The sequence below is a fragment of the Salminus brasiliensis genome, chromosome 19, assembly GCF_030463535.1.
Source record: "Salminus brasiliensis chromosome 19, fSalBra1.hap2, whole genome shotgun sequence".
In the NCBI taxonomy this organism is placed as follows: domain Eukaryota; kingdom Metazoa; phylum Chordata; class Actinopteri; order Characiformes; family Bryconidae; genus Salminus; species Salminus brasiliensis.
In genome coordinates this window covers 21,780,475-21,805,249 of record NC_132896.1, presented here as the reverse complement: position 1 = coordinate 21,805,249, position 24,775 = coordinate 21,780,475, and the positions used below count along the sequence as shown (strand labels likewise).

The 24,775-nt window shown below is 39.2% G+C and overlaps 1 protein-coding gene across 8 annotated transcripts in view; it reads left to right on the top strand.

Moving 5' to 3' along the window:
- The window catches only part of diaph2 (diaphanous-related formin 2), a 395,960-nt gene that overhangs the window by 217,769 nt on the left and 153,416 nt on the right, over positions 1 to 24,775 (top strand). For all 8 annotated transcript variants that reach the window (XM_072664160.1, XM_072664155.1, XM_072664157.1 and 5 more), the window contains one exon: positions 17,534 to 17,663. In XM_072664160.1, coding sequence (XP_072520261.1) covers positions 17,534 to 17,663 — 130 coding nt within the window. The remainder of the gene's footprint in view (positions 1 to 17,533; positions 17,664 to 24,775) is intronic.

Below are 24,775 nucleotides of genomic sequence, written 5' to 3'. Positions count from 1 at the left end.
CCAGAAACCCCAATCATGTTTGTCGTCTCTGGCAGCTAGAGCAGCACTGCCATTCTTGGTTAGATTTTTCTGTTGGCCTCGTCATCTGCTCAGAGGTGTCCTACCTGCCACTGGGAGACAGGTGTTTTAGCTGCAGGGGTTTAAACTAGAGCCAGTTGTGGTGTAGTCAGGTCTACTCTTTTCTTGCTTCGTCTTTTGTTCCCATTTCCATTTTTGCACTTTTCATTTATTTATTTAGGTGCTGATGAACCTGTTCTGAGGGTTATTACATTGCTTACATCACCAGTTACTGTGTGACTTGGAAAGTAATTTAGAAATCTGAGATTTCTAAATCTATCTATTTTGTGGCGTGATGTTTAATCAATGATGTTTTTAAAATGTCTCAGTAAAACATCCAGGACTGTGAAGTTTTATTAATTCATGCATGTTGTGAATGTCTCTCTGTCTGTTCCGAGACTGCATACTAATCACACTGGACTGGGATAAATAAATTATACATTAGATAGATGAATAGAGTTAGAGATAGAGATTATATAGGGGCAAAAATTTCAATTTTACTTCAGCACCAGAATATTAGAATACATGTCTATACTGTGTGCTGAAGTACAGTACTGATGCATATGTATTTTGTTTTATAAGATTCCTGAATAGTCCTAAGATCGTATAATGTACGGTTTACAGTGTGCTATTCAAATGGCAGACTTTGCAGGCAGGCAGCATTTTTCCCCTTTATTTTTTCTTTTTCTTGCCTCTTCACTGATTCTTTTCCATGCTGTTATAGCTCAAAAGAAGTTTCACCCTTTGCCTCATGACCCTGCCCTGGCAAGCCATTCCGAGTGGGAAGGCGAGCCAAGAGACTGCTGTGGCCGCTTCCACACATTGCTTGTGTGTGTTTTCTCTGACCTCTCTGTCTAAAAGCAGTCCCTCATTCTCACTGCTGCACTTCAGCACTCCCTTCCCTTGTGACTGCGCTTATGTGCCAGCAGGCCAGCCATTTTCATGTACCCCATAAGCCACTCCACACTGGTTGTAGGTGTTCAAGACCTCAAAGCAGTGCTCTAATGCAAAGCAAACCTTTGGCCTGAGCATGCTTTTTTCCCCCTGATTCTTTTAGAGACATGCATGTATGAAAGTGCAGAATTACATTGAGATTTGTCCAGCCCAAAATTGGTTAAATTCTTGTGGAGTGCTTACAGAAGAGCCCATTCATCCCCAAGGGGTTGATTGGGTCATTATTGTTAGAGAAAGGAAAATGCCCACATTCTTACCCGGGTCAATCAAGTAAATGGACTCCTGAGTGGCGGGTCTCAGCTAATGAGCTCATCAGGGAGGGCCGGCCGAGGGTTGACCCAGCGTCTCGCTAGTCACAGCTCAGTGGCCAGACTGTGGCCCTCAGAGGGCTACAGAGTCTATTTGGCCCAATCAAATAGACATTACTAATGTTGTGTTCTGTATATGACCTTTTTCTTTTTTTTCCCCCAGATGGATATCTTCTTTATGTTCTTGTTTTTGGAGTGGTGGGGGTATATAATATCCCAGCATTTTTTTTTATATATATATATATATATAGGCCTGTCACTATTATTCAATTAAATGTGATTGCTACAGGGAAATAAATAAATACATGAAAAATCGATTAACTTCTTGATTACTATGATTAGTAGCAACTGGCTTGATGATAATACATAGGAGAGATGAGACCCCAATCAAACGTAGGATGTGCAATACACTATCTGTCCAGATGTTTGTGGACACCCCTTCTAATGAACATTTACTTTCAGCAACTTGAGGTTGCACCCGTTGCTGACACAGATGTGCAAATGCACACACAAAACTTGTCTATCCCCTGTAGAGAAGTATTGCCATTAGAATATGACCCTCTGGAGCAGGTGAACATACAGTGGGGAAAAAAGTATTTAGTCAGTCACCAATTGTGCAAGTTCTCCTACGTAAAAAAAAATGAGAGGCCTGTAATTGACATCATAGGTAGACCTCAACTATGAGAGACAAAATGAGAAAAAAATTCTGAAAATCACATTGTCTGATTTTTAAAGAATTTATTTGCAAATAATGGTGGAAAATAAGTATTTGGTCACCTACAAACAAGAAAGATTTCTGGCTGTCACAGACCTGTAACTTCTTCTTTAAGAGGCTTCTCTGTCCTCCACTCATTATTATTATTAGTATTAATGGCACCTGTTTGAACTCCTCAACAGTATAAAAGACATCTGCCCAGAACCTCAAACAGTCACACTCCAAACTCCACTATGGTGAAGACCTAAGAGCTGTCGAAGGACACCAGAAACAAAATTGTAGACCTGCACCAGGCTGGGAAGACTGAATCTGCAATAGGCAAGCAGCTTGGTGTGAAGAAATCTACTGTGGGAGCAAAACAGGGTTGTGGGTTCGATTCCCGGGCTCGGCAAGCTGCCACTGTTGGGCCCTTGAGCAAGGCCCTTTACCCTCTCTGCTCCCCGGGCGCTGGAGTTGGCTGCCCACCGCTCTGGGTGTGTGTGTGTACTCACTGCCCCTAACACATGTGTGTGTGTGAGTGTGTGTTCACTACCAGATGGGTTAAATGCGGAGGACACATTTCGCTGTACAGTGTACAGTGACAAATACGTGCACCTTTACCCCCCTTACCCCTTTAAATTCAGAAAATGGGAGACCTACAAGACCACTGCTAATCTCCCTCGATCAGGGGCTCCACGCAAGATCTCAGCCCGTGGGGTCAAAATGACCACAAGAACGGTGAGCAAAAATCCCAGAACCACACCAACCAACGTTACAAAGTCAGTAACACACTACTCCGCCAGGGACTCCGATCTTGCAGTGCCAGACGTGTTCCCCTGCTTAAGCCAGTACATATCCGGGCGCGTCTGAAGTTTGCTAGAGAGCATTTGGATGTTCCGGAAGAGTATTTGGAGAATGTCTTATGGTCAGATGAAACCAAAGTAGAACTGTTTGGTACAAACACAATTCGTTGTGTTTGGAAGAGAGTGAATGCTGAGTTGCATCCAAAGAACACCATACCAACTGTGAAGCATGGGGGTGGCAACATCATGATTTGGGGCTGTTTCTCTGCAAAGGGACTAGGACGGTCCGTGTACATGAAAGAATGAACGGGGCCATGTATTGTGAGATTTTGAGTGCAAACCTCCTTCCATCAGCAAGGGCATTGAAGATGAAACGTGGCTGGGTCTTTCAGCATGACAATGATCCCAAGCACACTGCCAGGGCAACAAAGGAGTGGCTTCGTAAGAAGCATTTCAAGGTCCTGGAGTGGCCTAGCCAGTCTCCAGATCTCAACCCCATAGAAAACCTTTGGAGGGAGTTGGAAGTCCGTGTTGCCTGCCGACAGCCCCAAAACATCACTGCTCTAGAGGAGATCTGCATGGAGGAATGGGCCAACATACCAGCAATGGTGTGTGCCAACCTTGTGAAGACTTACAGAAAACGTTTGACCTCTGTCATTGCCAACAAAGGATATATAACAAGTATTGAGATGAACTTTTGTTATTGACCAAATACTTATTTTCCACCATTATTTGCAAATAAATTTTTAAAAAATTAGACAATGTGATTTTCTGATTTTTTTTTCTCATTTTATCTCTCATAGTTGAGGTCTACCTATGATGTCAATTACAGGCCTCTCTCATCTTTTTAAGTGGGAGAACTTGCACAATTGATGACTGACTAAATACTTTTCCCCACTGTATAATCTGTTTGCATCATGCCTCTGATTTGGGTAGCAGGTGAGCCCAGCGGTTAACATTCCATCTGTCATTAACTCAGAGCAGAGTTAGAGATTTTAGAATTAGTTTGAATTCATGGAGTATGGAGAATGTGAACATTTTCAGACTCTGACATGTCTGACTATAACAGCTTAATTAAAAGGGGAGAGCCAGAAGTAGCACCCTGAAACACTGGCATTCATTCACTCCACCATCCACAAACCTCAGTGATCAAGCGGTGAAGTGACAGCACAAGCATCTCAGTTTACCACAATTCCCTATGTGAACCACTAGATCTGCAACCTTTATCTGAAGGGAAATGTGAATTACCAAAAGCAAAACTCAGCCTAGACTTCAAGATTGAGATTATGTCAAGTCAAGTCAAGTGGGTTTTATTGTCATTTCAACTACATACAGGGTACACAGTGAAACGAAACAACGTAAACAGGACCATGGTGCAACATAGACAGTGCATACAAAACACAAGTGCAACACAAACAAGTGCGGACAGACAACACAACACAGTACAGACAGAGAATAATAAATAATTGCCGGTAAGGTGCAAATTCTGCTGTGTGTAATAAATATTGAGTCCAGTGAGGTAGTAAAGTTATTAGTGCAAATGCTTTGTGCAAAAAAAAAAAAAAAAAGCTTCCCATTTTATCTGGGGTAAATGGTTGGAGAGAGAGAGAGAGAGTGTGCATGTTGCAGAAAAGACATCAGGTCAGAAGTTGAGTTGAGTTTAGAAGTCTGATGGCTTGGGGGAAGAAGCTATTGCAGAGTCTGGTCGTGTTGGACCGGATGCTGCGGTACCTTCTTCCTGATGGCAGGAGGGAGAACAGTCTGTGTGAAGGGTGGGTGGAGTCATCCACAATGCTGGTTGCTTTGCGGATGCAGCGGGCAGTGTAAATGTCCATAACGGAGGGGAGAGAGACTCTGATGATCCTCTCAGCTGTCCTCACAATGCGTTGGAGGGTCTTGCGGTCAGAGGCTGTGCAGGTCCCAAACCAGGCAGTGATGCAGCTGCTTATTATGCTCTCTATGGTCCCCCTATAGAAGAGGGTGAGGATGGGTGGAGGGAGACGGGCCTTTCTATGTCTTGAGTCACAAACATTATCTGGAAGATTATTTCAGAGTTAGGGCGCTTTACAAGAAAAGGCTCTTCTGCCTGCTGAACACTTCTTTATTCTGGAAAATAGTAACAAGCCAGCACCCTGTGATCTAAGCAATCGTGATAGTTCGTAATAGGAAATGAGATCTCACGGGTACTCAGGCGTGAGGCTGTGTAGGGCTTTATATGTCAATAGAAGACTTCTATAATCAATACAGAATTTAACTGGAAGTCAGTTCAGCGCTAATAGAAAGTAAGGACCCTGACTGCAGCATTTTTAACGAGTTGAAGTTTACTGAGGTTCCTGCTGGATCGGGCTGACAATAGTGCATTGCAATATTCTAGCCTTGAGGTAATAAAAGCATGTCCTTTTTCTGCATCATGTAAGGATATGGTATTTCATAGCTTGCCAATGTTCTGAAGATGCTATGAAATACAAGGTAACTGCATTAGTATTTACTAAAATGATACTGTGTTTATGTGTATTAGCCACAGAGCCTGTGTTTACTACTCATAAAATAAATAAAAAATGTGTAATTTATCCAAGGATGCCCAAACTTTATTTGATCCATGGACATAAAACATGTTCATAAAATAACTGTATGCTGTTTTCATACAAACTAATGATTTATAAATGATTTTGGAATCTGTGGCAGGTTATACATTGTTGTTGTTTAGTGAAGTATATTTCTATCTGGTAAAGTCTGTTTAGTCTTATTGATTTACTTCATTTACCATCAAAGTAAAATATTACATTTAATAGTTATAATAATAATAATAATAATAATAATCAATAGTGACCGCCTTAGTTGGCCTAATGTCTGTTCAGAGAGTGATCAGTGATCATATTTGTCATGGAACAATTGCTTTAGGATTATGGGGGCAATGTACAGGTACTGTTAAGTATGGAGGGATACACTGTTTGTTAATTAACTTATTGTTTTTATATATGTTATAATAGATATGTATATGTATACAATAAATGTTATATTGTGTGTACACTCCAGCATATGGTTATCATACACTGTAACAAAATACAGGATATATGCCCATAGTCAAGTAAAGAAGATGTTTTATTTTATCGATTATAAGAAGTCAATTTTAACCTGACATGAAAGCTACCTTGTCTTTAAAGTTGACTTCCATTGCAGGCTTTTGCAGTGCAATGTGTTCAGTATGTGTTTACCTTTTTGCTTATTATATGTGATATAGGAGCAATAGTTTGTTCATGCAGAGGCAGAGTTGAGGCCCGATTTGTGCATATAGTGTCCTTGAATGCAGAGTCGATGCTAAGAGCACTGGCCTTTTTTTTTCTTTTCTTTTCTTTTCTTTTTTTTTTTTTTTTTTTTTTTGCAAGATTGTGCTGTGGGAGGTTGTAGAACCTGTTGAATTATAATAACCTTGGTCATTGTTCTAACCACTGTGTGTAATTGCATGTGTTTGTTTTCACAAGATTGGTCTTGGCGCTAGTGCTTCCATCTGTTTACACATCATGTGAAGATGTTGCGTCAAGCGGAGCACGATTCACCTCTTGATCTTGACAGGCCCACTTTTCACACTGCTCTTGACTGAAAGACTGTTTTTCATTTATGAAAATTCTGCAATGTTCTTCTCTGGTCATCATCTCCCAGGGACAACAAAGGGCATTGAAGCTTCTTTAAAGCTTTGGTTAACTTTAATCTTGGAGAAGGTGGGAGGGAGAAAAAGTGATAGAAAAAAAGGAGAGAAATAGAAAGTGTAGAGAGGAACTTTAGCCCTGTACTGTGAATTTGTGCCTCCTTGTCAAAGTAACTTCTGTGGAGGAGATTTGACATCTTTCAGGAAGGTAGACTCAGAGGAATGCACACAAAGATTACAGCAACTTCAAATAAAATGAAAACAGCCATGTTGGGAAAGACTTACTTCTTAGCCAGGCCCTGTTCAAAGCCAGAAGCATGAAAAAAGCTTTAATTTACAGATAATGTTCATTAAATCTGGATTTCACCTTCGTCCTTTGGGTACTTCGCTTATACATGATTCATCCTCTTCAGCATGGCCCAAAAGGAACATAGAGCATTGCCCTAAGAAGTTGTTGTCTCTTCTGCTCTTGTGTTTCATTTTATTAACTGAGCTATTGCATTTTTATTATAAAGGCTAGACATATTTTAATTATGGATGAAGTTTAGCAGGTCTAATTTGAGAGCCTGTGTAACTGTGGGGAAGAAGTAAAGGCAACAAGACTGATATCAGTCATACTCCTCATATTGCTAGCCATTTTCCCCACAGCGTTAGCTACTACAGCTTGAAGATTTTTCCAGCTCAGGCACACCTGGTTCAACTCCTGTGTAAAGAAAATCCAAACTGTGCTAGACAGTGGCCCTAAAGCCCCGAAATTAAAGATGCTTTGCTTAGTACATCAGAATAACGGATGGATGGAATTGGAATAATATGAATAGGTTTCTCAACTGTAAAGTTTCTGGCATGTTGCATGATGTTACACCACAGCTTCATACCCTGTGATGTATTCTCTTGGCCACAGTAAACTATCTCACGGATGGTGTGGAAGGTGCGCTCGTGAACTGATCAACTTCTTTCTACACCCCAGTAGTGCCCACTGCCAGGGGTGTAGCCTGCGGCTCTATGGTTTTCACTTGTCATTTGCAGTAAGCAAATGATCTTCATAATAAGCCTATCAACTTTGAGATTAGCCAACTGACTACTGGACTTCTCTAGGCTCTACTTTTCTCTGCCATGGCTGACCATGATGCGTTTTTTCTGCTGCTCATCACTGTCTGCCTGCTTGAGTGGGAGTGTGCCTGACATGGCCTCTTAGACTGTTAATGCAAAAATCAAAACCTCGAAGAATCATAAAATCAGTGGCTGAAAATAGGAAGTCCATAAGAAAAAAAAAAGAAAAACAGAAAATAACGTTTAATTGAGAAATCAGAAATGACAGTCCTTTAGATGGTATGAGATTTGCTTCCTCCCATAGCCACTTATGTCTCTTATTAGCTAATTGTTTTGGAGGATTTATAGCTATATTTCAGATATCTCTGTGGAGACAGTTTGTTATTCTGCGTGAAGCTTCTGCGTTCCTCCACCAATACAAAATGAGATAAAATTACTTGAAGTATATTAAGCTTTTTTTCTTCCTTCCATCCTCCTCCGCAATCTAATTTGAAAGCAATTTTAGTATTTTCAAATTGAGCACAATCCCCGAAGATGTACATATGTTTATATGGTAACACAATGCAGAAAGCCAATTTCACACGTTTGCTTGATGATATCCGCATAAAGAGGTTCTTGTGAAATATTGGACTTGCAAAGAATCAGTAAGGAAATCCCTGTGTCAGTACTAAACCCTTTTTCCAGCATTCAACAGGAGTGTCATAGCATTAGTGCAATAAAGTTAGGAGCTGCTTGATTCACTGTTCTGCTGAGAACCAAATGGACAGTGGGTGTTGGCGATACATGAATGAGACAGTTAGCCTGCTATACAGCAGGGATCTAAGGTTAAGTTGCTGGCTTTAGTCCTGCCAAGGAAAGGTTGCCTGTGTGCATGGGAATTGCCATGTGTGCTTCGTTGGTGGCACTTTTGGTGCAACAATCTCAGTCAGAGCTCATTGGGGAAAGAAGAGCAGCTCCGTGCGAAGCACAGCTGCGACGAGCAAGGAGGGGATCTGCGCCTGGGGGGACGAAATCAAAGTGCCTCGACTGGAAAATTAGTGGAACATCATAACTTAAGGCAAATTAGATCATTCAATTCCTAACAAGATTACTGGTGAGGCTGACATGACTGATATGGATTGTGCTGAGAATGTGCTCAACTAATTTGATAGAAATCTCTGCCTTTCTGTGCGGAGTTGAGGAGGATGTGTCGGGAACAGAACAGGGGCATTTATTGCATTTATCTCCACACTCTCTCTTTATGGAGTTTAGTTCTAAACATTATGAAAAGACGGTGAGGTTTTTAGATGAGATCTGTCCTCTTGCTCTTTTGTTCTCTGCTGGATCAGCAGCAGCATAGCTGTCTGCCCTGCAACATGTTGAGCTTTGATGTCAGTGATGTTCACCTCTCTGTGCTAACAAGCAAGTACTGTCAGATAAACGTAATGACTGACTAATCACCAGGGTTGCACAATGTACACAGGCAGGTGTCTCAATTGTACTCAACTATATTCAATAAATGTCAGTTTTAAACTACTTTTCTACTACTAGAGTAGATAGGCTGGAGATTTCCTCATTCAGCGCGCATCATCAGCACATTAAGGCAGAATTCTTCACCTAGAGCACCAGTAAAACTGACTTGTTGCAAAATTACCAACTGACATATGCAGATGTCTCCCATGCTGCTAACTATGCAATGTAGTCTAATGGAAAGAGGAAGGAATGAAGCTTCTCATTTTAGATAAGACACTCTATGTTTAGGTGGCAGTTCCTTGGCATGAAAGAAGGTGTCTGGATTCAGTGATTACAGTCAGATTTTGGTGCCCTGTCTTTCTCGTCTGCTGGCATAGTGTTGATCTTACATAGCAGATGAAAACAACTCTGAACAGAAGCGCCTTAGCATGCGATAATGACAGTTTGGGGTATAACAATAAACAAATTAAAATTTGAAATGCATGAAATTAAATTGTGATTACCCAAAGTGAGCAGATGATTGATCCCCATCTAATGAAAGAGTGAGCAACTGTACAGTGTGTGTTTGTGCGTGCGAGCACAGTGTGTGTCTGAGGGGTGCAGTGTGTTTGTGGTTGGTAGTGTGTGAGTGTGTATGTGTGTGTGGAGCTTGGCTGTGGGGTTTTATAACAGGAATATTGCAGGGATGGGCACACTGAGGTGGGCTGTGCTAATTAGCTCTCTCAGCATGCAGCTCGAGCAGCAGTGCAATCACAGTGGGGAATGAATATGGAACAAGTTACCGATGCACTGGAGTGAAGACGCTGGCAGACACACGCACGCACGGTCCCTCCGGCTGGCACGCGCTCTCCTCCCTTCCTCCCCGTCACTCTTTTCTTCTTCCTCCTCTTTCTCTTTCCTCAGATTACTCTTCACGTGAGACTGCTTTAACTTATTTTTTCCTTTCACTACTCATAGAGACTGGAGATCAAGATGCAAGTGGGTCAGCAAGAATTTTTTCCCTTTCTGTTCCTTCATTGACAGGCTTTAATTCATGTACACATGCCACTGGTGTGATGTGGCCTGACAAGATATATTTCATTTTTATCCAGTAGCATTTTAACACTCTGCATGGACTGGTGACTGGCTTTAGAGAAAGCCAAAGTGAATGTATGGAATGAGTTACTGGCACCTTTCCTGGGCAATTGTGATCTTCTCTATGCTCTTCATGGTATAGTGAGTGTTGGAACTGCCATCAAGTGTAATATAGTAGTTTTTCCTTCGATGCAATAAAATCTTTTCATTCTGGGCTATTTCTAAAGATCCAGAAGGTATAATATATATATATATATATATATATATATGTATTTTTTAAGTAACCCTTAAAAAACATTGTGTAACCCTTGCATATTCCACCAGGCTGGATGTTTTTTATCCTCTCGTAAAAGAGAAGTGCATCAGCTATGGGGCATGCTTGCTTAGATTGCTGGCAGTTCTTGGGACCTGAAGAAGTGTCTGTGATCATACAGACTGCTGTAAAACACACATTACCATTATATGTACCAGACAAAAATAAGACACTTATTATGTCCCATGCATGTTCGTGTCAGTTATCGCAGGCAGCTGTCAGGTTGTGCCTTGGTCATTACATATTCACTCTCATTTTGAATTCACTTCAGTGACCATTAGGCGTGAGTGATTATCTCTGGAAGTCTGGCAATAACTACCACTTAAATATTTCAACATCACTGAAGCACTACACGATTCCACATGGTTTCAAGGTGCAAAGAAGTTTTTCCCCTTCTTTCAGTTCCAGTCAGTCAGTGGATGTTCATTCACTTTAATGTCCTGAGCTATAAATAACTAACATAATTTCAGAATTAATTTCTTTGGAGATTTTGCTGATAAGCTTCTAAAATGTCTTCTGATTATTCCTCAAGTACACATAAAACAATAACTCCTCCATAAACCACAACTGCACATTTAGAGGTTTGATACTTGTGTGTCTTTGTCGTTCAGTGTTAGAGAAAAAATCCTTTTCTCTTGACACATTTTGGAAACCTGATTTTTATGTTTGCAGAATTGTCATACAAATTTCTGTGTTTGCTTCTTTACAGTACTAACATAAAAATGTTAAAGAAACAAACATTTATCAGGTTTCTAGTGCAGAAATTAAGTCAACCCTCATTCTGTTAACAGAAACAGTGAAACTCATTTCTTCCATTTGCATGTAGAAGAAACCTTTACTTTTTAAAGTAATCGCCCACATAAAGCCTATGTTTTCAGTGATAACTGTAAAAATCGGAGAGGGCAGACGTGAAGTAGAAGCAGTGAGGTCGTCAGCAGCGGATGGCGAAGCTTTTAAAGTGCATTATCTTCCTGCCTGCTCCGCTGCTGCTTCACCCTGCTGATTGGTAAACATCCTGTGGCTAAGCGGGTGCAGAACTTAATTCTGTTTATATAAAGAAAACAACACTAGGTTTTTTGTTTGTTTGTTTGTTTGTTTGTTTGTTTGTTTGCGGCATCACTGCAAAAGCGTCCGGCTTTATTTTGTATGTTTTATATGTCTGCTCTGGAGCGTCTGTGATTGCTTCCATATTAACTATTGTACATGTTTTTGCCTCAGATAAGAGTCAGCTGTGGTAGATATCCAACTGCAGATAATTTCCAGAGGTGCTGAGTTGAGAATCTTTCCTCTATTGACTTTTGCAAGCGGCTGTGCAGCTAGAAAAGCATGAATAATGTGCAATACAAAATTTCCCTGAAAAAATGTAAATGAAACACAGACAGGCTTTATGAGCTGTGAGTGTACTATAGCAGAGGGAGAAATACAAACCCTTTACAGTTTTTGCAGTGTCGTCTTGTTTCTTTCTACACCATTTCTGTGTAGCGATATTGAGCCAGCTGTCCAGATGAAAGGGTCACTAGAAAAAAAACTATCCAGTATTTATGGTTTGATTAGTATTGTGTGTGTCTGTGTGGTTTCCTTTTTCTTTACTTTTTTTTTATTTTATTTGTGGTGACACTTTGTCATTTTGGAAACAGCAGCTGAAACATGACTCTGTGCCTGGTCTACTTTATGGCCAATCTCTGAGGGAAAAATGGGAAGTGATTTATATAATGGTTGCTGGAACACGGTGGCATTTTCAAATGAAAACACTCCACAGGAAATTCCGATAATAATTCACAGATTATTTGCCGGACCGTTTGCTGGGGTTCCTCTGATGTGGCCGAGCTGGCTTTGCGTAAGTGTATAATCATGCTTGCTGATAAATAGATAAATACTGCAGAACATGCTGTAAAGCAACAGCTGAATTATGCTTTCTTAATGGATTAATCAATCCCCACTCCTCTAGTCAGAGCTTGCAGCCATTCATCCTACCTGGAACAATTGCTTTATAATCTTAGGGAGGCTTTCTCACTTTGAAAAGGATACAAAGGCCTCTCTGGGCTAAAAGCTTTATTGATCTTAGAGACCCCTTTGAAAAGGTAATTATGTGTCACAATGAGCTTGGATTAATATATTGCCTTTGTTTGCATATCAGCATGATGGATGAATCTTCGCACACGCATATCATTTCAAGTAATCCTGGATCATTAGGAAGGATGGACAAATGCATGGAATCATGGACAATGGCGTCCAGAAGGATAGAGATGCTAGTCATCTACTGATTAAAAACGGCTTATCTCATTGACACTTTCTGTTGCACTTTAAGCATCTCTATTCTCAACCCCACTAGTGAGCAGATAAATTTTATGCCCAGCGTGTATTTAATGTAGTGTTATGTGGTCTAAATTTTAACCAATTTAAAAAAGTTGACTTTGTATGGGAGAAACTATAATATTTAATATGAAAAACTATAATCTTTTTGTAATAACCTCTGGTTTGTAGCATTAACTTGCACATTTAAAACTGGCTAATGTAAAACAATTAGTCAGATACTGATTTCAAGGGCCTAATAATTCTGTTAACGGACAGTTTTAGTTAAACATGTTTTAACGATATGACATTTAATTATCCACTAAATAAATAACATTTTTTTTTTGTTTTCTTTTGTTTGCATGTGTTTTTACTAGTTTCTAGTTCTGTGATATTTTACCCTAATAAAGGATAAGGCTACAGGCCAACAAGTTTACCGATTCAGCCTTTATAGCAGAATTAAGGTGAGCAGATGGTGAATGCTAATTTAATGGTCTCTGTGAAGAATGGCAGAAGAACATAAACACATTAGTTCACAGAAGTGCTGTTTTTTCATGATACAGCTGTGTGTTTGTTATAAAGCAGGAAAGTTAATTTAATAAGTACTTTTACTGATGCTGACAAACAGATTTGTTAGGGTTATTTTAAAAATGTATTTCAGTTAGGGTTGGGCAGTATACACTTTTTTTTCATATCGCTATACCATCTCAAAATAACACAATTTCTGGTACTTATCCTGCCTTATTTTAAAACGTATTTAAAAAAAAAAGTGAACAATGCGCAGTTTAAAAAATATATATATATATCAATAAATAATTAAATAATTAAATGTTAAACTGCTCAAAGAGAAGTTGGTTAGTATTAGCTTTTTTTTTTTAGCAAGATAACAGTCTGCTCACCACAGAACAAATTCTGGCTGACTGAAAGCCCATTTAAAAACGTAAAGACGATAATCACTCGTTAATGACAAAGCTGACTTTAAAGTTTCCTTTCCCTTGGTTTTAAATCTGTAGCTCGCTCTCTAATCTAGCCTTTGCATAACTAGCTCGACTGCAGTCCCTTATCCGAGACTATAAAGAGTGAATGAAAGTGAATGGCCTCAGGAATATTTTAGACTTATTTTAGAATATTTTAGATTTTCTGGCACATTGGGTAGACTGGTTTATCCAGGTCTGTCTTTCAGTCAAACTCAGCATCGCTAAACTAGCAGCGGTTGTGGGCTTGTTTTGTCCCCCGCTTTCAGAGCATGACATCGCCGATCAGTGAGCACCCACTGTGCTCCCAAATGTCAAAAGATACGTGGTGTGGTGTTACCGGTAATACTGGCCAAGCCTAATTCCAAATGACTGATTACATGGTAACGGTCTGTCCTTTAATTATAATAAAGTACTGCAATCTGTTACTTTTGGATTAAAAAATAATAAATAAGAGATGGGCATGAATGCCACTGCATTTTTAGCAAAAAAACATCTTTGTTGTGCAAGAGTGGATTTAAAGGGATTCCGTCTAGTAATCACCCAATTTTATTATGAATCTGATTGCTGCCTTTCTTTTATGTAAATTTTATGTGTATTCAGTTACTACCCAACACTGCCAGTAAATATCTAGAACCTTAGTGTTGCCCAATCTCATTGTCTGGGAGCTAAATTCTCTCTATTCTCTTGTTGCTGGCCTTTCTTTTTTCCTCTGAAAGGGGTAAAAATAAATGGAAGAAATTTTGTGCAATGAGGAAGAGAGCCAGGATGTGTATGTGCTTGCCACTGGTTTGTGAAAAGGTTAATATCACATCTGCTGTGCAATGCAGCTTGAGGATTCACTCTGCCTTCGCCGGCCCTGCTGAGGGACTCAACCGCCATCTTCTTCTCAAAGTAGCCTTCCTGGAGCTGTGGTCTGACAGCAAACAATCTGTTTGAGCTCATGAGAGTGAAGAGGTCACACAGCCCCAGTGCACTCCTTAATGCAGGCCTGCAGCCACAGCCCTCCAAATAGAGAGAAAAAAAGACATAGGCAGGGGAGCAGGGAGGGAGGAGAAGAGAGGAGAAAGAAGTCCTACATGAGCTGTGCTGTCCTTGAATTTATTAAAGGCTCTGTTTTCACCAGGAACAGAAAGAAGCCCTTTTTATTGCAATAAAACAATGAAATTTCATTAAGTGCAGCCAGTTTGTTTTTTTGTCATACATGTACCTCTTTGTGAAAGAAAGTCATAGATTAGACTGCTTTGCTAAAGCAAAATTGTCCTTAAAAAAAACAAACAAAAAAACAAACTTGGTTTCAAAGGTGGTGTGTGTTTTCTCCCACTTGTTTAGTTCAACTCAGTGCTTCTAATATTCTGGTGCATTGAGTTTACACTCTTTTCACACTCAACAATCGTGTTGGTATATCTGGTATATCTGGCAATATGGTTTAAAAAATGTTAGGTACAATAAAAGCACACCGCACAATGAAGAGCTGTATGTTGATTGTATTTCATTACGCGATACTTGGATCTCGTACAATAACATGGATATAATTCGAAAGGTGAAAGCAGGCCCCAGTTTGCCTTGCTCCAGTCTGTAGACACACATATTTATCACTTGCCTGTGCAACTGCTATAAAGTGCTCTGCAGTTACTTAAATGTATGATGTGTTGCTTCTTAGATCCCGCTGAACAGATGTTGTACAGTGGGTAGGCTTCACCCAACCTTAGTAAATATTTATATGATACCAAATCTGTGCAAAACAATGTACTGCAAACCCTAAATGTGCTCTGTTCAAAATCAATGTATTTTGTCTTTGGCTATATATTAGATATAACTAATATATATATATAACCAGATTCAATAACATTAGTACAATTAATTCAGCAAGCGTTCATGGTGTAACTTGGTGTAACTCACCTAATAAAACCCTGCTATCAAGCACAAGAAGAGCAAATTCACTAAACTTTACCTCTGCACAACCAAGAAAATGGAGTAGAAATGCACAGTATAAGAATCACTGAAATGAGCCAGTATGAGCTCGAGTTGGAGGATTTGGATCGCCTCTGATCCTCATCCCGGACCTCTCATCGAAAGGTCACACACAATATGAGAGACGCTCCACTGCTTTCTAATGCACATCAACAGACCTCATATTTGGCAGCTAATGTGAAACATGCCATATTGCAGATTTGGCAGTTTAATTATACTGGGAAAAGATGTGGTGAATCACTCTGCCTCAAGGTTTTCAAGCACTTGGTAACACACTGTAGAAACTGCTCATTAAAGACCCCCTCTGGTCAATATTCTGACTTCTTTTGGTTTTGTATGACATTTGCATTTTAGGAAACTGAATATGTCAAAAGCATAGACTGTGCTACCTAGCAAAGATTTGAAAACATGTTATTTCCTATGACTTTCGGGGGGGGGGGGGGGGGGTTACATTTAAGAGCAAATGATATAGCAAATATTGAGACAAGTATGCACTTGATTACTTTTTTTGTTAAATTATTTAGAGCATCATGTTTCTTACAAAGCTTATGTTTTACTTACACTTGTCTGGAAGGAAGTATGCATACACACATGTAAAAGCCTGTGGGCTCTATTTTTAATAAAAAAGAAAGCTATAGTGCTTCGTAATCATATTGGTAAAATCTTGGAATAGTACATGTAATGGAATAGCAAGACAGGCTCAATAAGTATATTATTAACACAATTGCTATTGTTACTTGATATGAGTGATGATTGGTATGTTCTTATACAGTTCAGTTAAAAAAACTGTTTGGTTGCAGACAGATCTATAGAATTTAGTCAATGAATTAAATCAATGATCAGCTGTGAATACATTTATTCATAGTAAATACATTCAGTATATTATCAAGACTTTAATTTACTTTATTATTAAAAATAGTTTATAATCTGCTGAATTCAGTGTTTCAGAGAGTCCAGGTTCTGAAAAGGTTTACCTGAGAGATCACTGATCGTAGTATCTCAACATCCTCAACCAGCTGTTATAGACCTGCTGCTGACACCAGTCTGGAACTGGATTAAGAGGGCAGTATTAGGATTAGGTTTTGGTTTAAGGTTAAGATTAGGTTTTGGGTTAAGGTTATGGTTAGGGCCATAATGAATGGTCAGGATTAGGTTTTCACTTGAGATTAAGGTTAGGACTAGGGCCAGGATGTGGGTTAGGGTTAGGATTTGGGTTGAGGTTAGAATTAGGTAAGACTGTGTTGGGTTGAGTTACTTTTTACTTAATGGAAGTAACATATTCCATATTCCATAACATAAATATAAGTCTACCTGATGTAAAATATCTACTACTGTATGTAAACTATCTACTTAATGTAAGCAATGCATCAACAGAACATCAAGATATTTACCTCAGTGTATTTAGATGCTTCACTGCTGCTACTGTACAGCTATGTTGTTGATGTATTACTGATAAGAGTTAGTCATTTACAAAAGACCACTCAAAATTAAGTGTTGTCATGAATGTAAATATACCATTACAGAATGTTATTTTATTTTATTTGCTTTTCAAAAAATGTAATTGAAATTAATGATACTTTCACATTTTTCTTGTTTGATAAGGATCAATCAATTTCTTTTACAGGAGTGAACCAGTACTTTGGGTCACGCCCAACTGAATTGTGTTTCAAAAATCACAGTTCTCTGTCTGCCAATTTCCTGACCAATCTAAGAACACTTGTGTATTAAAGTTTTTGCAATGTGAAACTATCAAAAGACATGGATGTATTAACACAAAAGCCAAAATTCTGGTTCAGACTTTAGCAAATGAATTGAAAGCCTAAAATATACTGTATCTGGAACATACAAACAAGCAATAGCAGTGTTTTTATTAGTTTTTCCACTGTTGATGTCTCAAAATAAGCGTTTTCTTTTCCTTTTATCTTTTTGTCTTTTCTTATAGCTACGGGACACAAAGTCGATTGACCAGAATACGACTCTTCTGCATTTTTTAGCTGAGAAGTGTGAGGAGAAGTTTTTGGAAATCCTCAAGTTCCCTGATGAGCTGGAACATGTGGAGAATGCCAGCAAAGGTGAGGTTCTCCCTTTATGTGGGTTTATGTGGTAAGGATAAGGCTGCATTGAAGTAACTAAAATATATAGTGTGACACATTTTTAAAGGGCTTTAAACACATGTTTAGTTATTCCTCTATTTGAGAATTAATTAAAGGTATATTTACTTTAATGCCAAACAAAAACAAGTGTTTGCAAACTAAGCAGCATGATTACCTTTAAATGCAAAAGTGTGATCTTGTTAAACACCAGTGTTTAATATCAAGACATCATGGTTCCACTTGTTTGGAAGTATACCAAACAAACATCCAGTCATTGATTTATACAACAGCTATTTATCAGACAAACTCATCTCAGTGTTGCAGTATAGCTGTGCTTACAGCTGTGAGCCAAGGTGCTTTCTGTTGATGTACTTCTTTCCAGTTGCTATTTGATCTAATTGAAAACAGTCCCTTTTAAATTGTGTAAGAAGTGCTGAAATAGTCATTAGTTGGTTACTTATTGAGCCTGCCTTGTGTTTGCTTTGTGCTGGCATAATTCAGTCCTGGAGGGCTGTGGCAGCACACAGTTTTGTTTACTCCAACACACCTGATTCAGCTCATAAAGGACTTAAAATTTGCTGATGATTTGAATCAAGTGTGTTAGACCATGGGAAACTAATCTGCACTCCATTATTGCTGTAATCTAAAGACAAGCTTGAAACGGATGCTGAGGTTGAGGAACCTTTTGATATTTACTTTTATTTCATCCATCAACTTCCAATGATGTATGGGCTCTTGGTAGGCATTTACCAGACCCTTTATTGATTTTCTGAAATAAGAAACCTCTGAGACATTCTAACTCTAAATTCTGACAAATATATGTTGTATAGACTAACACAAGAGATTAAAGGCAACCATGTGTGGAGTCTGTAATTAGAGCTTATGTATCGATTGAAGTAAAACTTGTTAATAGACATTTTTAATCCAGAGTTATATATGAATTCTAATTCAGTAAGAATGGTATTAAATGGTTTCTTGGGTCAATAAGATAACTTCAATGAAGCACAAGAGAGCTGAATGCATTTCAGTATGGCCATCAGGAAAGGTCAGCCGTCCAAATGGGAAGGCAGCTTTGTGTGGATGATGACTACATTTAGTATTACAACATGTCTTTGACAGTGGAATGGTTTCCCATCATGAAGAGCTTTGCTATGTTAAGGGAAAAGCCTTTTTTCCCCTCTTGAATTCTGTTTAATTATTGCAGACATTAAAATGTAAAATGAGAGAGAACAATAGTCCATTATGCATTAGTCTTATAAAGTCAGTGCCTTTTCTGTTATTAGTGACAGTATGCTTGTATCTCTGGCTATACTGTAATTTTGCCTGTCAATAAACTAATGCCTTCCTAATTCGATCCAATGAATTGTTTGGTCAACCCCCTTGAGGGTTATTTAGTTTGTTAGTTACTTAATTGGTTACCTAATCTAATTTAACCAATTATGTGCTCGGCTGAAGGAGCCTATCACTGTTGAAGTGGACCGATGGATGGGAGTATGCTCAGAGTGTCAATGCTTTGAAAAGAGTCATTTCAGGGACAATCAATTCTTTGTTCATGGTCACCATTTAATTAATTGTGACAGATAAGCAGTTGATACTAGAGTCTACTATAGGGTCCCGAAACTAATGATTTTTCTAATTATTTTTAAAAGAACTAATACAAGTGAGTCCCTAAAAAGCTTTTGATTAATTTTTGTTTTATCAATTTATATATTTTGATATCACTGGCTATGAGTCTGTCCATTCATCATCAGGTCAGTTGTGCTGAACTCTTTTGAAAATTCCCAAATATTTTTATAGGATTTTGCAGACTCAGTATTGAATATTTTTCAGGCAGATGTAGATGCCAGTACACAAACATTCGTAAAATGTTGTAAATCAGTATGAATTTGTGTTATTTAGAAATGGAACATTTATGGTCTTTTGGAGGATAAAAATAGCATTACAAATTGGTTTAATATGATTCTAATAAATCTAATAGATCATACTAACAATTTTTTGCGTAGCAAACAGCAAGACATACCCTATCTAACCAGCATGATTCATCACCAGCGAGTAATTCCAGCATGAAAAAAATTGCTTAAATCTACACACATCACTTTCAGCAGCATTCTCTGTTTGCTCAAGAGCAGCATAGGTAGAAGGGACGAGTTGTGGAACACACACTGTTTTGCATCCCAGAAGTGTAAAAAATCAGCACATTAAATATACTTGTTGTTGTTGTGTTTTTTTTTTTTTTACTAAATATTAGTATATTCCAGATATAAACCCCTTCACCATTTTTAAAAGCACAGCTGTGCTGAATCTGCCATTTTTCAGCAATAGAGAGAAAGACCAGAGCTGAATTGTTCAGTTAGAGACTACCTCCTGTAATGAAGGACATCCAAGCGTGTGGGGGAGGGGCTAATGATCTCACTGCCACGGCTGGTTTCGCATATAAGGAGAACCAAGAAGGGAGGAGCTACTTGCTCCTGTTTGGTCTCACAATTTTAGAATAAGAGTCTTTAAAGTTCAAAGTTATTAAAGTATAAAGTATTAATGTATTAAAGTCAGTCCTGATACCTTAAGTCTTTCAACAATGGCATTGGAGTGTTGGATCAGGTATCTGCCGTTACGCAAATAATACCTGATATATGGTGGTCCTTAGGGACCTGACCATTGAAGATCAGAGTGAAAGGAGGCTAACAAAGTATGCAGAGAAACAGATGAACTACAGTCTGTAAAACTTCTTTATGATAAGTGGAGCTGATAAACTGGGCAATGAGTGTAGAAAAACAGAGGTGGTATTAATATTATGTTTTTTTCATGAATAAAACACTCAAATTCACACCTCTGTTCTGTGGGTCTTACGATGTGTCTTGAACAGTACTCGGCAAGAGTGCAGATACTTTTACTGCATTACAGTAGCCCAAAATGAATAATGAAGCTCTGGCCTGTGATTTTTTTTTTTTTACTAGCATTTATGCTCCTGTCAGATACACACGTGGGCAAAATTGTTGGTACCCCTCGGTTAATGAAAGAAAAACCCACAATGGTCACAGAAATAACTTGAATCTTACAAAAGTAATAATAAATACAAATTCTATGAAGATGATTAAAATGAAAATCCGACATTGATTTTGAACTATGCTTCAAAAGAATTATAAAAAAAATAAACTCATAAAACAGGCCTGGACAAAAATGATGGTACCCCTGAAAATAATGTGACCAAAAGGACATGTTAAATCAAGGTGTGTCCACTAACTAGCATCACAGGTATCTACAATCTTGTAATCAGTCAGTGGGCCTATATATAGGGCTACAGGTAGTCACTGTGCTGTTTGGTGACATGGTGTGTACCACACTCAACATGGACCAGAGGAAGTGAAAGAAAGAGTTGTCTCAGGAGATTAGAAAGAAAATTATAGACAAGCATGTTAAAGGTAAAGTTTATAAGACCATCTCCAAGCAGCTTGATGTTCCTCTGACTACAGTTGCACATATTATTCAGAAATGTAAGATCCAAAGGACTGTAGCCAACCTCCAACGTGGCTGCAGGAGGAAAATTGATGACAAATCAAAGAGACGGAGAATATGAATGGTAACAAAAGAGCCCAGAAAAACTTCTAAAGAGATTAAAGGTGAACTTCAAGCTCAAGGAACGTCAGTGTCAGATCGCCCCATCTGTCGTTGTTTGAGCCAAAGTGGACTTCATGGGAGACGACCAAGGAGGACACAATTGTTGAAAACAAATCATAAAAAAGCTAGACTGAAATTTACCAAACTACATGTTGACAAGCCCCAAAGCTTCTGGGAGAATGTCCTATGGACTGATGGAACTTTTTGCCAAGGCACATCAGCTCTATGTTCACAGACGGAGAAATGAAACATATCAAGAAAAGAACTCTGTACCTACTGTGAAACATGGAGGAGGGTCTGTTATGTTCTGGGGCAGCTTTGCTGCATATGGCACAGGGTGTCTTGAATCTGTGCAGGGTACAATGAAATCTCAAGACAATCAAGGGATTCTAGAGAGAAATGTGCTGCCCAGTGTCTGAAAGCTTGGTCTCAGTCAGAGGTCATGGGTCTTACAACAGGATAATGACCCAAAACACAGCTAAAAACACCTAAGAATGGCTAAGAGGAAAACATTGGACTATTCTGAAGTGGCCTTCTATAAGCCCTGATCTAAATTCTATTGAGCATCTTTGAAAGGAGCTGAAACATGCCATCTCAAAAGGCACTCTTCAAACCTGAGACAACTGGAGCAGTTTGCTCATGGGGAGTGGGCCAAAATACCTGCTGAGAGGTGCAGAAGTCTCATTGATAGTTACAGGAATCGTTTGATTGCAGTGATTGCCTCAAAAGTTAGGGGTACCATCATTTTTGTCCAGGCCTGTTTCATGAGTTTATTTTTTAAAATAATTCTGTTGAAGCATGGTTCAAAATCAATGTGGATTTTCATTTGTTCATTTTCTATTTATTATTACTTTTGTCAGATTTAAGTTATTTCTGTAACCAATCTTTCATTTACCGAGGAGTACCAACAATTTTGTCCGAATGTGTAAATCCTTGAGAGATCTTAAGTGTGCTTATAGTGTGCAGCCTACTTTAACTCAGACACATGTAACCACTACCTTTAATTGTCTGCTTCTTTTCCCTAACCGTTATTAAATTCCTCCTCCATCTCTTTCACTGTTCTAAGGTAACTTCCCTTTTCACTACACAGAGATAGCTTTCTTTTGTCTTTGCCTTTTTTCCTCCCTACATTGTACTTGCCTGTCTGCAGGAGGAATCAAAGTGCATTTTGTCCCTTAAGAATGGCACTTCCTCCACTTCATCCCCGTCTCTCCATCAAAGCAGTGCTTTAGCCCTGTGGGGTAATGCAGCAGAACGCAGGAGCAGCGGTGCACCACTAACCCTGTCCTGTCCTGTCCTGCCCAACTTACAGCTCACAAAGCTCCAGCTCTTGCAGCAGAAGCTCCATTTTGAACTGCTCTCTGATGTGCAAGTCATTGTGAAAAGCCTGGATACCCTGATCATGCAACCAGATTGTCCTCATATCCCTGTGAATGTAGATACCTCAGCTAAGCTTTGTATTACAAGGCCCTCAAGGACCTTTTGCAGTCAAGGTAGCGTCCCTGGCTCACGGCCCACAGCAGCCGCTGCAGCTGGAGGGCTAGATTAGCAGATTTCTGCTTGTTGCATCAAGGACTGGTGGAGGTAAACGGGTTGGAGGGGTAAGGAAAGGAGGAAGTGGCATGGTATTGCATTGTGTTTGAAGTGCAAGTTCATGTTGAATAATCTCACCTACAAAGGCTGGGGCTGGCACTCTTAATATACCTGATTGAAAACTGCAATCAGTTCTGCTTGATTTCCCTGTAAAAGTCCTCCCTTGATTAGCCACTACAGAATGGCTATCACTCAGCCTCTGACCTCTGAAGCTTCACAGAGAGAAAAAAGGAGAGTGAGAGAGCGAGTGAGAGAGCGAAACAGATGAAGGGAGGCAAGGTTTGCTTTTGTCTCTTTTATTACAGACTGACCTCTCCTTTTATTGCATTACACTGTACTTCACCCCCTGTTAGCCTTATTTTAATTGCCCTGTATTACGTCCATGCAATGCTAATGCCCTAGAACTATCATGACAGTCCAAATTGAAAAAAGTGCTAATTGCTAATCAATGATAACTTAATTATTGCGTTGTCCTCTGACACACTTTGGCATTTGCTTGAATTTGTTAATGTGATTCACTAAGATGTCATAGTAACCCCGTAAAGTTGATTCCATTGCTTTTATGTGCACTGTATTACGGTATGTAATCCATTTAGAGATCCGATGAATAAAAGTGTTCATGTCAGATTTGATTTGTGTCTGACATTTCCCTTTAAACAGAGTGATGTGAGGATTTTGTTTACGACACACCGGGCTACTGAATGTTTAATGTAACTCAACAGAGTAATCTACATACTGTAGGTTGGTCAGCTCTCACTATAGGCTGCTTTCGAGATGTCATAGCAGTCCCTTGTTGACTTGTTACCTCTTTCGGACACGCACTATTGCTTCCCTTAATACCTCTGTGCCGGGAGGACTGCAGAGGATGCGGCAAGTTGCCCAGGTAGAGGTCAGAGGCGGCCATGGCCCACTTCCCTTGGCTGAGATGCTCCCAGCTGGGCTTAGAAACCCTCTCCACTCCCCTCTCAACTATTAACATCCAGCTCCATCAAGGTCAATGCTAATTAGAATGTGTGTGGATCATCCAGAGAAACCTGCCAGGAATGCGCTGAGTCTCAAGGAGGAGCAGACACATTGGGAGTGACCATGAAATCGGTGTGGCATTGTACTTTCTTCTTTATTAATTCATGCACTCTTTCCTCCCTCAGACCAAAATCCTTGGCCTCAACCAAGTGGTGTTGGCTGTGGTTGTGTTCATTAGTTTCAACATAAAGAATCCAATAATTTATCTGTTTTCTTTGAGGTCTCCGCCCATATACTTCCTTGACTTCTCTCTACCAGTGTGTTTCACAACACGACACTGTTGTATTGGTATTAGTTAGCTTATAACAACATAGCTTATATTATAGCTTATAACTTATTACAACAACAAAATCAATCTAGTGCATGCCCCCCACACAGAAAATGAATCAATTTAATTGTTCAGGTGGGTGTCACACCCCATTGTCTTTGACATTTTTTTAATGCAAATGACCATGGTCATGTTTGTTCAATGTATACAGAACTCATTTGTGACGACTGGGGTGAAGAGGCTAGCACAGAAGGCCTTCTGGCTTTTGGCAACTGAATAAGTGAGGTACAGTGTTCATTGACTGTATTTCCTACTGTAGAGTACTTGAGCAAAGAGGTTATAAACTATATGTCATAGTGATTGTTGGAGAGACCTCTTGTGTAGTGCACTGGCTTTATTTCAAGAAATATGCAAGGCACAGACTTATTGAAAGCCTAAAGCAGTATCGCAGTCACCATCAAACCTTCTGTGTATGTTTGTGTGCTCATTGATGCAATAGAGGATGTTTGGATCTTTGGAAGATCTTTGTTGCCATTGTGAACTCTAGCATTTCTTCACGCATTTATTATATTTATTTTCCTTTTTGTGGAAA